This window comes from Eleutherodactylus coqui, chromosome 10 (genome assembly GCF_035609145.1).
Source record: "Eleutherodactylus coqui strain aEleCoq1 chromosome 10, aEleCoq1.hap1, whole genome shotgun sequence".
NCBI lineage: Eukaryota > Metazoa > Chordata > Amphibia > Anura > Eleutherodactylidae > Eleutherodactylus > Eleutherodactylus coqui.
Window position 1 is genome coordinate 59,301,919 of NC_089846.1, and position 17,898 is coordinate 59,319,816.

The 17,898-nt window shown below is 46.2% G+C and overlaps 1 protein-coding gene and 2 non-coding genes across 3 annotated transcripts; all 3 read left to right on the forward strand.

The window, feature by feature from the left end:
- Positions 1–356: 356 nt before the first annotated feature.
- On the forward strand, positions 357–1,283 carry LOC136581064 (olfactory receptor 6C3-like). The gene has a single exon (XM_066582056.1). The coding sequence runs from the start codon at positions 357–359 to the stop codon at positions 1,281–1,283; it is 927 nt and encodes a 308-aa protein (XP_066438153.1).
- Positions 1,284–10,844: 9,561 nt separating this feature from the next.
- TRNAN-GUU (transfer RNA asparagine (anticodon GUU)) lies at positions 10,845–10,918 on the forward strand. Its single transcript has one exon. It is a non-coding gene; the product is annotated as a tRNA-Asn (tRNA).
- A 182-nt stretch (positions 10,919–11,100) lies between these two features.
- On the forward strand, positions 11,101–11,172 carry TRNAE-CUC (transfer RNA glutamic acid (anticodon CUC)). Its single transcript has one exon. It is a non-coding gene; the product is annotated as a tRNA-Glu (tRNA).
- The last annotated feature ends 6,726 nt before the right edge of the window (positions 11,173–17,898 follow it).

The following is a 17,898-nucleotide window of genomic DNA, read 5'->3' on the forward strand; positions in this document are numbered from 1 at the left end:
TGTTGTTTTTTTATTTTATTTATTTGGTTAATTTTGATTACTAGCTTTATAAAATAGTACAAAATGTATATTGAGATTATATCCATGTTTTAATTTGCCAATAGACAGTCAGAATGCGTTCCAGAAGCACAAACTGATCCGGACTCTAGAAAAATCAAGAGTGACTGCCTAGCTGTTGTGATATGGGATGTATCTTGATTGCTCAATAAAAACATTTAAAGAAAAAAAAAAGTTAAAACAAAGGGCTCAAAGTGTGGTGCAAGAAAAAGCATGTAGGCTTATTTATATTAGATACCTAGAGGTGAGTTTATGTCCGTGTGCATATACTTTTTTAGGAAAGAAAACGAAGTCCATCCATGAGCTCCACAAACCAGACCATGATAGAAGGCTTTAGATTGAAAGGGCTCTCAGATGTTCCTGAACTACAACTTTTCATCTTCCTTCTGGTTTTTCTCATTTATTTCATCTGTTTAGGTGGAAATCTGACCATTGTCCTACTGGTGAGCGTTGATCGCCACCTGCACACTCCTATGTACTTCTTCCTCTCCAACTTGTCTGCCATAGACATATTCAGCACCACTACAGTGCTACATAGGAATTTAATTATATACGTAACACAAAACCGCGTGGTTTCTACCTCGGCCTGTCTGACTCAGTTATATATGTTTACTGCATTAGCTACTAATGAGCTTTCAATTTTGGTTGCCATGAGTTATGATCGCTATGTAGCCATCTGTCGGCCGTTACATTATTGCACCATCATGAGTCGTAATCTCTGTGCTCTGCTGGCCTCGGTCAGCTGGGGTTTGGGCTTCATATTAGCGATCCCCACTCTTGTGATCATTTCAAAGTTCACTTGCTACATTTCCAAGGAAATTGATCATTATTTTTGTGACATTTTACCCATCCAGGACATTACATGCAGTGACACTACAGCTTTGGACCGTTACATTCTAGTTTTGGGTAGTATGGACATGATTATTTCCCTCTCGCTGACTATAACTCCCTATTTTTTCATTATCTCATGTATTTTAAGAATACAGACAAGCGCTGGCAGACATAAAGCTTTCTACACGTGTTCCTCACACATCATTGTGGTAGTTATGTTATATTCTTCTATTGTCTTACAGTACATGGTAACAGTTTGCGGCAGCAACATGGGTTCCAATAAATTCTTCTCTCTGTTCAACACGGCCATAGCCCCCATGATGAACCCACTGATCTACAGCTTGAAAAATAAAGATGTAAAATCTGTCCTACGTAGAAAACTAAAATTAGAATAAGAATGCAGAATAAAATATTGATATTTTTGGAATTTCATTTGACTACGGTTAAAGCTGAGTCAAAGAGAGTTAACTTCAGGTCTACCATCAAGGCCGGAGGCTCTATCTCTTTTATCCTTTATTTTGTTTATTTCTGGTATCCATCTAAAAAACTGTAATGGGAGTTGGGCATTGAGTGTCGGAATTGTAATACACACAAAATCTCTCTGAAATTACCTATAACAGCTGCCAGTCTTAGATCTTTTAGTGGGAGATCCCTGCTACAGATGAGCTAATTAGGCTACTAGCACTGGGGAACTGGGATCGACCGCTTATATATCTCTCTAAACAGCAGTGGCTTTCTGTAGTTCTGTAACTGCATCATCCAGTAGTAGCTCTCTGTATGCAATGTAGAGTAGTGATTCTTTGCATGTGCATAGCAGTGGCTCTCTGTATGGAATCACGATTGATGGTCATAGCTGGAACTGTCATTTGGCAGTCCCGCAAATGACAATAAGATCAAATGAGATAAACCTTTCTCTGGTCAGCTATAAGCTTCTCTGGTCAGCCCTAAACTTCTCAGGGCCAGATTAGTTACTTGTGAGACTTTCCTAAACTCCTGGCATAGAAAGCTACCTATCTCCCATTTCAGTGGGTGTTATATGCAAGAACTAATATGCAGTAACAGTACTGAAATTGGTGTTGCTAATCATAAGTTCCTGATGACGTGTCCATATCCAACATAGAAACGCGGCAAGCCGTGAAAGAACCGTGAAATAATCCATAGTTGAATCATTGCACACCAAATTGTAAAACACTCTATATTTCACATGTTTTGAGCAAGGACTGGTTGTTCCTTGCTACCTTACTTGCAATTAGAGATCAGGAGGAGCTTGAATAGTGTATGCGGCTTGCGATTTCTGTCCTTTGACAGAAATAGACGTGTGTTAGTGCACGACATTCTAATTTCCAAAAATTAATATAACGGTCTAGGCTATATAGCTCTGCACTGGTTTCATCTATTGACTCATCTAATTCTGTGCACCTTCAAGACTGCTATAACTAGCTGTATACAAAGCGAATCTCTTAGTTACACCTCTCCCTGGGTTGCTGTCTGCCCACCCTGGGGCAGTACAGCGAGCTTAGCAATGGTGTATTAGTGTCAATTTATGTGTATCTGTCCATGGTAGCTCTATTTTTAATAGTTGTTCGATAAAGAATTACGATTTTAGAGTTGTCTATAACTGAGAAGGGCAAAGAGAGAATCACATTCAACCTGTCATACATTCAAGTCCAGTGCAAGGCAAAGTTAACTGAGCCATTGTAAACAGTTGCTTTTCCCTTGCATTGGACTATTATAAAGAACTTCTACCTAAGTCGATGATTAAAAACTTCTTTCCTCTACATGTAAGTGATGACCCTAGTTTATTACACAATGAATAGTTTCTGTCTAGATAGATGGTCACACATAAATTATTGCATAATGTAATGACCCAAAAATGATTCGTTCTTTATTGGGGGGATATGCGAGTTTAAAAAGTGTTACGAAGAAGGCTGGCTGCTCAGGTGGAAAGGGACCGGAAGTAGAGGAGGTGCCAGAGTAAGTAATGAGTGCAAGAAGTCCCAGACAGACCATTAAGATAGTGATCCCATAGCATACCGATGTGTGGGAACAGTGGCGTCACCCGTGACAACTAACCCCATTATCTCGTTTATTGGCATTCCCTATCCTGTGGGTGTTGAAGGTGACCTGCAAGGACAAGGAGACGGTAAGTGCCGCCGTGACAAGCCAACACTTAACCCTCCCAGCTCCTCACATAAGTCAAGTGTCCGGGGTCATCCCTCTGGGGTGTTGCATCTACACGACTCCAGAAGGTTGTCCTGCTACCGAAGGGAAAGTTGATTCTGAAGTCACACCTGAGTCTGGTAAGCAGAAAGACGACTGCATTACCGGTATGCTCAAACAGCGGCATTTAATGCACAATTTTCTACGTGAATTCCACATCAGAAAAACTGCGTCAAAATATCCATCTTTTTGATGCGGTTTTGGGGCAGATCCACACATAAAATCTGCCCTGTCAATAAGCAAAATCTGCGTGCGGAATTCTGATACGGTACCAATGCAGAAACTAAAAAAAAGTGACACATCACCACATTCCGTGGTAAGTTCCACCATGTGAACATACCCTACATTTTTCCCTTGCCTATGGTGGCCTGAAGCAAACAGTCATCTCCTATCCGGGATGCTTCACATAACATAAAGTTATTAACTTTGCCTATTAGATAAATTTGTAGCAAACTCTCAGTCATGAACAAAACTATGGTTTTACAAGTTTTAAGGCTACATAAAAAAAAGAATATTCTCGCTTTAATTAAAGTGGAGCTGAGCATACACATAGTAACATAGTATGTAAGGCCGAAAAAAGACATATCCAACCAGTTCATTATATTACCACCCAATATTGTTCCAGAGGAAAACAAGAAAACCCCAATGTGGTAGAAGTCAATTTTCCCCATTTAAGGAAAAAAAAATTCCTTTTTTTTGGCTATCTGGCAATCGGAATAATCCTTGTGTGAGGGTATATGTATATATTGCCATATGTTTTTTATGCTTTTATACCTGTATGCAAGTTCTATTCAAAGTTAAAATGAGAAAAACTTATATCTCGCCTTACATCAGATATTCCAAAAGTTTGCAAGGCTGAGAGAGATGTGTCCAGAAATTCAGAGATAATACAGAACCGAACACGAAGGCCGCGTGCTTGGCTGTTTTCCCAGAGGCACCGTATCAAGATAACGACTGTTCAACTACGTATATAACTTTCACTGTCTCAGGCCGGAAATCCGGACTTTACATATATGGTTATGCGGTGAATTTGAGCCAATGAGCCCATCACCCATTCCTAGTGATGAGACCAAAGGGTATAAGATCCCATGTAATCTGTAATAAAGTGCGCAGTCATGTCCCCGTGTGAGGAACTATACCAGACCTCCGTGTGTGGTGTCTCTTCTTTACCGCCGGCAGCGGGGCATATGGGTGGGCCTGATTGGTGCTGTACGCAGAAATTTCCCTGACACTTGGATCACTGATCCTTTTGAAGTAATTAATGATTATGACATATAATATTTTATCGATCAGATAAGGCGTCCAGGCCCCTCTTGTACTCTTTTATCGAATTTGCCATCACTGCATCCTCAGGCAGAGAGTTTCATAGTCTCACTGCTCTTACAGTAAAGAACCTCCTTCTATGTTTGTGTAGAAACCTTCTTTCCTCTAGATGTAGAGCATGTCCCCCCTGTTACAGTCACAGTCCTGGGTATAAATAGATGATCGGAGAGATCTCTCTATTGACTCCGATAATATATATATATATATATATATATATATATACCTAGTTATTAGGTTAATTAGGTTATTAGGTTAGTAAATAACCAAAATTTTGATAACCTCTCTGGGTAATGTAGTTTTTCCATTCCATTTATTGCTTTAGTTGTCCTCCTTTGTACCCGCTCAAGCTCTGATATATCCTTTTTAAGTACCGGCGCCCAAAACTGTATACAATATTCCATGTGTGGTCTGACCAGTGACTTGTAAAGAAGAAGTACAATGTTCTTGTGATGTGCCCCTAGACCTCTTTTGATGCACTACATGATGCTATTTGCCTTGGCAGCAGCTGCCTGACACTGGTTGCTCCACTTAAGCTAACAGATAATTAATATCTCCAAGTCCTTTTCCTTGTCAGTTTTACCCAGTGGTTTCCCATTTGTTGTGTAATGGTGCAGGATAATGACCAGCCGCATACACCAAGGATGTCACAGGAATGCCTCTACAACATTGCAAATCTTCTGTGGCTGCCCAGTCACCAGATTTATCAGCAATAGAACATGTATGGGATCATCCCGGACACCAGCATTAACAGCCTTCAGGTTTTCAAAATCTGGAGGCTCAGTTACAGCAAATGTGGATCGATATGCCGCAGGATCCCATCTTGGGTTCAAGCTAGAGGTGGTACAACAGGGTACCAGAGCCTTCCTTCAAGTGTTCAGTTTTCCAAAACAAATTATCCTTCTGCTCTGATATTGTTACACTCATTGTCCTAACAATGACCAGCCAGGGAACCCGGGACCTCCTGTACTCCCATGTTCCCTAGCCTGTTCCCCTGTTCTAGCTCCACCCAATTCCCAATTAGGCTATCTATAAAAGCTTGACCCTGCCACTGCTCAAGTGCGTGATTATTGTGCTGCATAGTCTTATGGCTCTTTGCCACAAGCGTAGGCGTTTTTACGTGCACTCGCCGGTGCTGTAAAAACAAGTGAACGCGTGCACAAACCTAACATTTGTGCACCCATTCAGATGGCACGGGCGCAGCGCATATACACCGAGGCTGCAATGCCGTTGCCTCCCCTTCCCTCCCCCTCGCCGGCTCACCTCCTCTCTCCTTCCCTCCGGCTGTTCGCAATGGGAGTGGGCGAGAGGGGGGCGGAGCTAAGCACCAGCCCCTTGTCTGCAGCCAGAGAGAGAGGAGGAGAGAAGGGGGAGGGAGTTTAGCAGTCACGCTGCTAAACTCCCTCTCACTTCCCTTCTACAACCGCTTTCATTGCTCCCATAGGAGCCTATGCAGTGGCCGACGTATTCCGGCCACCAAGATAGATCCGAGACTATTTTTTACTGCCTGGAGTAAAAGTACCTGGCGCTATATTTGCCGGCAGGGCTCTTTTACATCGCGGGAATACGATCTGGTGCATTGAATTCCAATACATTAGACGGGAGCGTATATCGGCTGGCCTTGAAAACGTGTAAATAAGCCCTTAGTCAATCGCCTCTCCTGCCTGCTCCTTTGCAAACGTGAGACTTACCGCTACCAACCTCTGGCTTTCCTCCTGACAACGATACCTGCCTCCTCCTTTGTACTACAACTTGAGACTTACCAATACAAACCTCTGGCTTTCCTTCTAACAACGATACCTGCCTCCTCCATTGTACCGCGACCTGAGACCACCTGTTGCTGAATCATGGCTCTCCTCTGACTACTCTCTTGACCTGCACGGCTACTTCACCCACGAGAATCGTTGTGTCTAAATGGACCTTTAGTCTTTCCTGTTAAGTTTTGTTTTTGAGATCTTACACATTTTTTGTAGCCCATGTTTTGATTCTATTTTATCAATGTTTTTTTTTATAGATGAGGTCCCCAGAACTGAACACAGTATTCCAAATGCGGTCTCACCAGAGCTGTACACAGCAGGATCACAGTCTCCTTCTTTCTACTAATTATACCTCTAGCTATGTAGCCAAAAATCATATTTGCTTTCCTTGCTTCCTGACCACACTGTGGACTCAAATTGAAGCTGTCAATAATCTGAACGCCTAAATCCTTCTCTTCTTATGTCCAGGATAACAAAGAACAGCCAATATGATACTTAGGCTTTACTCACACAAGCGTAAATCGGACGGCAGATATACGCTCCCATCTGATGCTTTGGATTCCAATGAATCAGATCACATGGCCGTATTCCCGTGGCATAAAAGTGCCCGGCCGGCCAATATAGCGCCGGGTGTTTCACGTCGGACCGAAAAGATAGTCCTGGAACTATCTTTCCGGCAGGGATACGTTAGCCACTGCATGGGCTCCTATGGAAGACAATGACAGCAGCCGGAGAAGGGGGATGGGAGGGAGTTAAGCAGCGTGACTGACCGGCCAATACAAAGACTTGACAAACACTACAGATTGGTAGTCGAAACGTCGCTTGCTGTACGAGAGTGAGGAATCAAGTCACATCAGTGTGATGTTCTGATCTACTAGCACCATATTTTGTTCTCCTGCATCGTGATTCTCTGCACATTGGTACTTTAGACTGGGATCCTGTCCACTACAGGGCGAGCATCGTATGCCATACTTCCTTGTATGGAAACTAAGTAGGTGCGCTGCTGTAAAATATATTTTTCAAGACCGGCCAATACAGTCTGATTTCTTATTTATTTTACATTGCTGCCACAGACTTTCTTTTTCTACTTGTGATTCTGAGTTCCTTTTTGCGGTGGCTCTTGCATTGGTTTAAGGTCCCACCCTTGCTGGGTGCAATAAAGTGCTGCTGGTTAAACTCTATGTTTTTGTAAATGAACTCCCTGACGCCAAACAATCTATGGAATTAGGGCTTATTCACACGAGCGCATATACGGCGCATTTTCACGCCCAGCCATATATATACTACCAATGTGAAGCATTGGTTTCTAATGCATCCGTTTACATAGGCAAATATACGGCGCATAAAAATGTGGAATGTCAAAAATGGAACATACGCGTCCAAAATACGCGTTGACGCATAAACTTAGGGCAAAAGGATAATTCTGGAACCATCTTTTGTCCAATATACGCCGGCGGGTCCCATAGACTCCTATGGTAGCAGGGGAAAAATGGGATTTAAGCCAAGCGAGGGTTTTCCGGGGTGCATCGTATTTTTTTCCAAAAACCGTGGTTGTGTGAATGGGTGAGAAAACACTCATTACACTGGCGGAAAAAAGTCCTTTCGTGCGATTTTACGGCGTCGGTGAAAAAACGTAAAAACGTCTGCGCCCATGTGAACAAGCCCTAAGGCTGGATTCACACAAACGTATATCCGCTCGGTTTTTACGCCGAGCCAATATACGTCGTCCTCATCTGCAGGGGAGGAGGATGGAAGAGCCAGGAGCAGGAACTGAGCTCCCGCCCCCTCTCTGCCTCCTCTCTGCCCCTCTGCACTATTTGCAATGGGGAGAGGCGGGACAGGGGTGGGGCCAAGTTCCGAGAATTAGTCCCGTCCCGCCTCTTCCCTTTGCAAATAGTGCAGAGGGGAGGAGAGGAGGCAGAGAGGGGGCGGGAGCACAGTTCCTGCTCCTGGCTCTTCCATCCTCCCCCCCTCCTGCAGAGAGAGCCCATATACGTTCATGTGAATCCAGCCTAAAGGTGAAGATGCAATCAGGGAATTCCCAGGTGTGAGAAGGTTCCTCCTCTTTTGTTCCTAATTATTACATAATAAGTCGTTAGCAGACACAGACATTCTTACCGTATTTTGGCTTCAGAGAGTAGGGAATTTCTAAATAGAGTAACTATCACTTGCACAGAGGTGAATGTACTGTAGATACGGAGCGGCTGGGAGACGGGTTGGTTGGCCGGTAGACTTTACACTCAAACAGCTGATCAGCGGAGGTGCTATGGGCTGAACCCAACCCAACTGGTATTCATGACCTGCGCTAAGGATACATCATTAATATTGGGATGCTGAAAACTCCTTTAACCCTTTCCGCTGAAGCTCTTTTCGTCTTCTCATTTTCTTTTTTTCCTCCCCATTTTCAAAAAAATCATAGCTCTTTTATTTTTCCGGTTACAAAGCTACATGACGGCTTGTTTATTAGGCGGGATAAGTTGTATTTTTCAATTTAATATACATATAATAGGCTGGAAAACGTTTATAAATTTCTAAGTGGGGAGAAATGGTAAAAAAAATCAATTGCGCAAAATTTAGGGAGAGGTTTTCTTTTACGACGTTCACGTTGCACTAAAAAATGACACGTTATCTTTATTCTATGCGTCGGTATGATTACAGCGATACCAAATTTATTTAGGTTTTTTAATGTAGCATGACTTGAAAAAATGTCATGTTTTAAAAAAAATTCTTTCTGTTGCCATTTTTGATTCCCATAATGATTTTCTTTTTTTAGCCATTTGTGTGAAGGCTCATTTTTTGCGCAGTTACCTGTAGTTTTTATTAACACCATTTTGGGCTATATACGATTTTTAGATTGGTTTTTATATTTTTTTTCTTTGATACGGGGTTGACCACAAAAGCTCAATTTTGGCCTTGTCTCTAATTTTTTCTGATGGTATTTGCCGTGTGGGATTACCAATGTGATGTTTTATGAATCTGGACTTTTTTGGATTCAGTGAGACCACATTTTTATTCATTTATTTTTTGATGAGACAATTGGGAAAATGACTACTTTTATTTTTTTCCAATAATTAGAAAAATCTTTTTTTATATTATATTTATAGTCACTGTATGGGTTTTCAATGTTTGATTGCTCGTACGGTATAAGCCGGTCTCACACGACCATATTTGAATAGCAGATTCTGCAATCTCCGTCCGCGTGGATGATCCGCGGTAATACGCGGGCATTGAAAGGCATGTAGTTTCGAAGGTTTCCTTCACACCTGCAGGAACAAATTTTGTGTTCCGCAGGTGAAAGAAAAATTTGCAGCATGCTGAATTTTAGCGTGGATTCCGCGCCGACGGGCTCCTTTTATGGAATTGCTCGCAACTTGCTAGGAGACCAGGTAGAAAAGCCGGCTGGAGAGAAGTAGAGAAAAATTTGGGCGGTCAACTGTGCGATGTTCTGATGTCATTCCCTGCTTGCGTACAGCTGCATGGCAAACCGCAAAAATGACACAATATCTTTATTTGGTGGGTTGGTATGATTAAAACGATAACAAATTTATACAGGTTTTTCTAATGGAGCATGACTTAAACAAAATACGCTGTCCATAGGTGTACATCCGCATGGAAAACCACTCACATATGCGACCATTTGCAATTCATTTCCGCGATTGCTTACAAGTCTTCCACTGTGCCAGCCAGTGGGTGCCAGCTGTCAAAGATGGCTGACAGCTGCCATGTATGTAGTGGGCATGGCTCCGCAGCCTGCTTCATACACAAACACCCAATGTGCGCCATACATGTACGGTACAGGTTGGGGAGGGACTAACTATTTTTTACGTGTTGCTACTATTGCGGCATGACCAAATATGTATTAAAGGGGTTTCCCCACTAAATACATTCATTATGTAGCCGCAGGGCTCATAAACGATGATTGTTGGGGGGGGAGGGGTCTGATCTCTGTGACACCCAGCGATCACGAGAACGGCGGTCCCCGTAGTATATGGCGCAATAGTGCACATGCGTAACCATTCAGTTCTATGAGACAGAAGGAGATCGACTACCGCACTTCACAGTGAATGGCACAGAGGTCACTAGAGGGGCTCAGGGACCGCCATTCTGTGAGACCCCCAGTGATTATATATTCACCACCTAATAAGTGATAAAAGTATTCATTAAGAAAAGGCTCTTTTAGTTTTTTGGTGGTGAACTAATTGTCAAAAATAAACAATTTAAAGGTAAATATTTTTGTTGAACTTTATTAAACCTAATTGCGCTGTTTTCTTTTGCACCCCGACGTGTATTTGGAAACAGTTAGTCCACAATTACCATGGTAACCAATCGGCGCCCTATCATGACGTCACACTTGATGATAGCGCCCCTCGTTTGTCAAATACTCTGAATAGTAAACGGCGCCTGCGCACGGCTGTGTCAGCATTCCCAATGGCGTCACAGGCTCGCCTGACGTAACGTGGCTAGGACTATTGTGACGCATTTCCTAATAGAAGGACTAATATATGTACTGTATCGCACCACAAGTCTCAGTATCTCCTGACATACCGGGTAGTGGCTCCGTGGCTCGGCCGGCACAAGCACGTTCTAGCAGGAACTGAAGTGATTTAGGTTTGTGATTGAGTTATGAGGAGGCTGTAGAAAACACCATCGACATGGGTTGTCTCTGTGGCGCAATCGGTTAGCGCGTTCGGCTGTTAACCGAAAGGTTGGTGGTTCGAGCCCACCCAGGGACGCTGCTTTTGTTTTTCACTTGGGCATTGTGCGATAATTACTGATTCTTAGGAACAGGACAATTTTGAAACTCATAATAATATAAAGTACAACAAAACCTTATAAAATGCTACTAGCTCTGGTAATAGTGCCATGCATTGATGCATACTTACATATAGCTGTTTTGAGTTACATGGTCTAACACTCCCTGGTGGTCTAGTGGTTAGGATTCGGCGCTCTCACCGCCGCGGCCCGGGTTCGATTCCCGGTCAGGGAATGATTTTTTACCTCCCCTGTATACTTGTTTAAAGCAATTTATTAGTTTCATCTACTTGTGAATAGTATTATAATTCTATTTAATTTAACATGGTTTATGGAAGGGTTTTAAATAAAATACAGCAGAAATAATTGATTTTTTAAATAAAGTTTTATAACCTGTATGATAGTTCAATTGCCTGCATGGCACACCCCTGGAAATGAATGGCTATTAAAGTCTAATTAAGCACCAGCTGTGGTCTTTTTATTGCGTTTTATGCAGTGGCACACCCTTCCCTTTGCGTATTTTTGAAACTGCAATAGCCCTTTAACCCCTTAATGATGCAGCCCTTTTTTTCCCCATTTTTGTTTTTTCCAACTTCCTTTTAAAAAAATCGTAACTCCTTTATTTATCCATCGACGTAACTGTATGAGGGCTTGTTTTTTGCAGGACGATTTGCATTTGTCAATGGGGCTATTTAACACCACAGGGCGTAACTGTAAATCCTAGCAGAGGGGTATTTAACGCAACAGAACATACAGTCACGCCCTGTGAATAGCGTGAGAACAAAAGAGATTTTGCGCTATTCGGCAGCGGGAGGCCGGCTGTCACCAATAGCCGACTTCCCGATGCAACGGTGGGGGTGCATCAGGACAGCGACCCCCTACTGTTAACCCTTTCCCTGCCGCAATCTATGTAGATCGCAGCATGTAAAGGGTTCACAGAGGCTGCCTGCTCCCTCTGTGACATCATCGGACTTTCACAATGTAATCGCGGAGAGCCCGATGGGTTACCATGGCAACAGGACGCAAGATACTGGCATCCTGCAATACCAGTGCCTACGATCGCTAATACAAGCAACGTTCGGGGAATTTAAATGCCGCTGTCAGTACCGATAGTGACATTTAAAGGGTTAATAGTGCTGATCGCAGCCATTGCCACCGGGTGTCAGCTGTAATAAACAGCTGGCACCTGTGCTGTATGATGAGAGGTCGCCCCGCAATTTCTCCTCATACATACCCCGACGCTGCAGGACGTAAATGTACATCCTATAGCAGGAAGGGGTTAAGGCAGTTTCCCTGCGTAAACTGCACTGAAATCAGTGTATTCTATTCTCCGTGATTAACGCATGCAGAGTTTGCGTGCGCAAAAACGTGCACAAACACACTCATGTGAAGAAGCCCTTAGGCTGGGGTCACACGGGACGTATTCCCAGCAGAAATTTTACGGATTGGCTGTAGCGAAAAACTGCGAGATTTCCTCCAGGAAAGCACTGCTTGGCCGCACGCTTTTTCGTTGCAGCCGTGACATGCTGTGGCCAGGGAATCCGCGCCGTAATGCCGGCTTCTGGCGGCTTTGCTGCTACGGATTGACCATCCTGTGTGGACAAGATGTTTGACAAATCGTGTCCACATGGCTGGGTAATCCCAGGATTAGCATCCGCAGGCGGATTTGCCGCAGCGAGTCTCCGAACTGATTTTCCATGGCAAATCCGGCCTGTGTGACCCCAGCCTTATTGTATGTTCACAGGGGTGTACTCGCTGCGGACACGCAGCAGCCAAATGCACATCTGAATAGCGCAGATTTGCCGCGGGTCTCTACCCACGCATTACAAAGGTTGAAACCCACCAGAACAATCTGCAGCATAAATTGATTTAAATTCCACGGCATATTTCAACAGTGTTGTGGATTTTGTGTGAAATTTTCTATTTTTGGGTGTTCCCGTGGGGCGAATAGTTCGTTGTTTCCTGTAGAACCTTGGGGGAAATGTTTTGGTTTTTTAAATCGCACAGCATGCAAGAGCCCTGGAATATTCATCGGGATTTGCTCAAAAATGCTCTGTGCGCCACCATCTGCCACTTTTAAAAAAAGGGGCATGGCTTATCAGGAGGGGACATGGCTGCCTGGACTGACACACTTATGTATAATGTACAGACTGAGTAAAGATTATGTCCCCCTAATCGAACGAATGCAGACTTCACGAGGAGAGATCGATTTGGCAGTTTGGTGCGGCGGCCCGGTCATTATGTTCAAATTGACAAGTCTTGTTTCAGTCATAAAATAAAGTGCCATCACGATTAGAGATGAGCGAGCACCAAAATGCTCGGGTGCTCGTTACTCGGGACGAAATTTTCGCGATGCTCGAGGGTTCGTTTCGAGTAACGAACCCCATTGAAGTCAATGGGCGACCCGAGCATTTTTGTATTTCGCCAATGCTCGCTAAGGTTTCCATGTGTGAAAATCTGGGCAATTCAAGAAAGTGATGGGAACGACACAGCAACGGATAGGGCAGGCGAGGGGCTACATGTTGGGCTGCATCTCAAGTTCACAGGTCCCACTATTAAGCCACAATACCGGCAAGAGTGGGCCCCCCTCCCAACGACTTTCACTTCTAAAAAGCCCTCATTAGCAATGGATACCTTAGCTAAGCACTACACTACCTCCAACAAAGCACAATCACTGCCTGCATGACACTCCACTGCCACTTCTCCTGGGTTACATGCTGACCAACCCCCCCTGCACGACCCAGTGTCCACAGCGCACACAAAAGTGTCCCTGCGCAGCCTTCAGCTGCCCTCATGCCACACCACCCTCATGTCTATTTATAAGTGCGTCTGCCATGACGAGGAACCACAGGCACACACTGCAGAGGGTTGGCACGGCTAGGCAGCGACCCTCTTTAAAAGGGGCGGGGAGATAGCCCACAATGCTGTACAGAAGCAATGAGAAATATAATCCTGTGCCACCGCCATCAGGAGCTGCACACGTGGGCATAGCAATGGGGAACCTATGTGCCACACACTATTCATTCTGTCAAGGTGTCTGCATGCCCCAGTCAGACCGCGGTTTTTAATTCATAGACACAGGCAGGTACAACTCCCTATTGTGAAGTCCCTGTGGACCGACAGCATGGGTGGCTCCCTGGAACCCACCGGCGGTACATAAAAATATCCCATTGCATTGCCCAACACAGCTGAGGTAGTAATGTCGTGCTTAATGCAGGTGGGCTTCGGCCCACACTGCATGCCCCAGTCAGACTGGGGTTCTTTAGATGTGGTTTCAGATGCATTTATAATTCTCTGTGGATCCACAGCATGGGTGGGTGCCAGGAAGCCACCGGCGGTACATAAATATATCCCATTGCATTGCCCAACACAGCGGATGTAACGTCAGCTGTAATGCAGGTGGGCTAAAAATTCATTTGATTACACTGTAGGCGAGGGCCCCCAAAAATTGGTGTATCAACAGTACTAATGTACATCCAAAAAATTGGCCATGGCCAACCAAGAGGGCAGGTGAAACCCATTAATCGCTTTGGTTAATGTGGCTTAAGTGGTAACTAGGCCTGGAGGCAGCCCAGTTTAACGAAAAATTGGTTCAAGTTAAAGTTTCAACGCTTTTAAGAGCATTGAAACGTATAAAAATTGTTTAGAAAAATTATATGAGTGAGCCTTGTGGCCCTAAGAAAAATTGCCCGTTCGGCGTGATTATGTGAGGTTTCAGGAGGAGGAGCAGGAGGAGGAGGAGGAGGAATATTATACACAGATTGATGAAGCAGAAATGTCCCCGTTTTGGATGGTGAGAGAGAACGATGCTTCCATCCGCGGGTGCAGCCTACGTATTGTTTAGGTATCGCTGCTGTCCGCTGGTGGAGAAAAGAAGTCTGGGGAAATCCAGGCTTTGTTCATCTTGATGAGTGTAAGCCTGTCGGCACTGTCGGTTGACAGGTGGGTACGCTTATCCGTGATGATTCCCCCAGCCACACTAAACACACTCTCTGACAAGACGCTAGCCGCAGGACAAGCAAGCACCTCCAGGGCATACAGCGCGAGTTCAGGCCACGTGTCCAGCTTCGACACCCAGTAGTTGTAGGGGGCAGAGGCGTCACGGAGGACGGTCGTGCGATCGGCTACGTACTCCCTCACCATCCTTTTACAGTGCTCCCGCCGACTCAGCCTTGACTGGGGAGCGGTGACACAGTCTTGCTGGGGAGCCATAAAGCTGGCAAAGGCCTTGGAGAATGTTCCCCTGCCTGCGCTGTACATGCTGCCTGATCTCTGCGCCTCCCCTGCTACCTGACCCTCAGAACTGCGCCTTCTGCCACTAGTGCTGTCGGATGGGAAGTTTACCATCAGTTTGTCCACCAGCGCCCTGTGGTATAGCATCATTCTCAAACCCCTTTCCTCTTCGGGAATGAGAGTGCAAAGGCTCTCCTTATACCGTGGATCGAGCAGTGTGTACACCCAGTAATCCGTAGTGGCCAGAATGCGTGTAACGCGAGGGTCACGAGAAAGGCATCCTAACATGAAGTCAGCCATGTGTGCCAGGGTACCTGTACGCAACACATGGCTGTCCTCACTCGGAAGATCACTTTCAGGATCCTCCTCCTCCTCCTCTGGCCATACACGCTGAAAGGATGACAGGCAAGCAGCATGGGTACCGTTAGCAGTGGGCCAAGCTGTCTCTTCCCCCTCCTCCTCATCCTCCTCATGCTCCTCCTCCTCCTCCTGAACGCGCTGAGATATAGACAGGAGGGTGCTCTGACTATCCAGCGACATACTGTCTTCCCCCGGCTCTGTTTCCGAGCGCAAAGCGTCTGCCTTTATGCTTTGCAGGGAACTTCTCAAGATGCATAGCAGAGGAATGGTGACGCTAATGATTGCAGCATCACCGCTCACCACCTGGGTAGACTCCTCAAATTTTCCAAGGACCTGGCAGATGGCTGCCAACCAGGGCCACTCTTCTGTAAATAATTGAGGAGGCTGACTCCCACTGCGCCGCGCAAGTTGGAGTTGGTATTTCACTATAGCTCTACGCTGCTCATAGAGTCTGGCAAACATGTGGAGCGTAGAGTTCCACTGTGTGGGCACGTCGCACAGCAGTCGGTGCACTGGCAGATTAAACCGATGCTGCAGGGTCCGCAGGGTGGTAGCGTGCGTGTGTGATTTGCGGAAATGTGCGCAGATTCGGCGCACCTTTCCGAGCAGGTATGACAAGTGGGGGTAGCTTTTCAGAAAGCGCTGAACCGCCAAATTAAACACATGGGCCAGGCATGGCACGTGCGTGAGGCTGCCGAGCTGCAGAGCCGCCACCAGCTTACGGCCGTTGTCACACACGACCATGCCCGGTTGGAGGCTCAGCGGCGCAAGCCAGCGGTCGGTCTGCTCTGTCAGACCCGGCAGCAGTTCGTGGGCCGTGTGCCTCTTCTCTCCTAAGCTGAGTAGTTTCAGCACGGCCTGTTGACGCTTGCCCACCGCTGTGCTGCCACGCCGCGTGACACCGACTGCTGGCGACGTGCTGCTGCTGACACATCTTGATTGCGAGACAGAGGTTGCGTAGGAGGAGGAGGAGGAGGGTGGTTTAGTGGAGGAAGCATACACCGCCGCAGATACCACCACCGAGCTGGGGCACGCAATTCGGGGGGTGGGTAGGACGTGAGCGGTCCCAGGCTCTGACTCTGTCCCAGCCTCCACTAAATTCACCCAATGTGCCGTCAGGGAGATATAGTGGCCCTGCCCGCCTGTGCTTGTCCACGTGTCTGTTGTTAAGTGGACCTTGGCAGTAACCGCGTTGGTGAGGGCGCGTACAATGTTGCGGGAGACGTGGTCGTGCAGGCCTGGGACGGCACATCGGGAAAAGTAGTGGCGACTGGGAACCGAGTAGCGCGGGGCCGCCGCCGCCATCATGCTTTTGAAAGCCTCCGTTTCCACAAGCCTATACGGCAGCATCTCTAGGCTGATCAATTTTGCAATGTGCACGTTTAACGCTTGAGCGTGCGGGTGCGTGGCGTCGTACTTGCGCTTGCGCTCAAACTGTGGCGCTAGCGACGTCTGGACGCTACGCTGAGAGACATTGCTGGATGGGGCCGAGGACAGCGGAGGTGAGGGTGTGGGTGCAGGCCAGGAGACGGTAGTGCCTGTGTCCTCAGAGGGGGGTTGGATCTCAGTGGCAGGTTGGGGCACAGGGGGAGAGGCAGTGGTGCAAACCGGAGGCGGTGAACGGCCTTCGTCCCACCTTGTGGGGTGCTTGGCCATCATATGCCTGCGCATGCTGGTGGTGGTGCCTCCCCAGCTGATCTTGGCGCGACAAAGGTTGCACACCACTGTTCGTCGGTCGTCAGGTGTCTCTGTGAAAAACTGCCACACCGTAGAGCACCTTGACCTGTGCAGGGTGGCATGGCGCGAGGGGGCGCTTTGGGAAACAGTTGGTGGATTATTCGGTCTGGCCCTGCCTCTACCCCTGGCCACCGCACTGGCTCGGCCTGTGCCCACACCCTGACTTGGGCCTCCGCGTCCTCGCCCGCGTCCACGTCCTATAGGCCTACCCCTACCCCTCAGCATGGTGTATTACCAGTGATTTGACTTCCCAGGCAGGAAATAAATTGGCGCAAGCCTGCTGTTAAACGTAGCTGGCTGCGTATGATTTGTTTACTATCTCCACCCACCACACACGTACACAGAACGCTGAGGACTGACAGAGGCAGGGCACATAGAATTTTTCCCTTTTTTTAAAAAGAAAAGGCCCACTGACTAGATTCAATCAGATAAAATATGTGTTGCACAGAAATGCAGTTATATGAAGTGCAGCACAGCGGAGACTTTTCACAGGCAGCAAATAAATTGGCGCAAGCCTGCAGGACAAATAGAATGTTTCCCTTTTTGGGAAACGGAGGGCCCACTGACTATATTCAATCAGATAAGATAGGTGTTGCACAGAAATGCAGTTATATGAAGTGCAGCACAGCGG

What these genes read in the sequence shown, in the direction of transcription:
- LOC136581064 (XM_066582056.1), top strand. Translation starts at nt 357, where the DNA reads ATGAGCTCCACAAACCAGACCATGATAGAAGGCTTTAGATTGAAAGGG.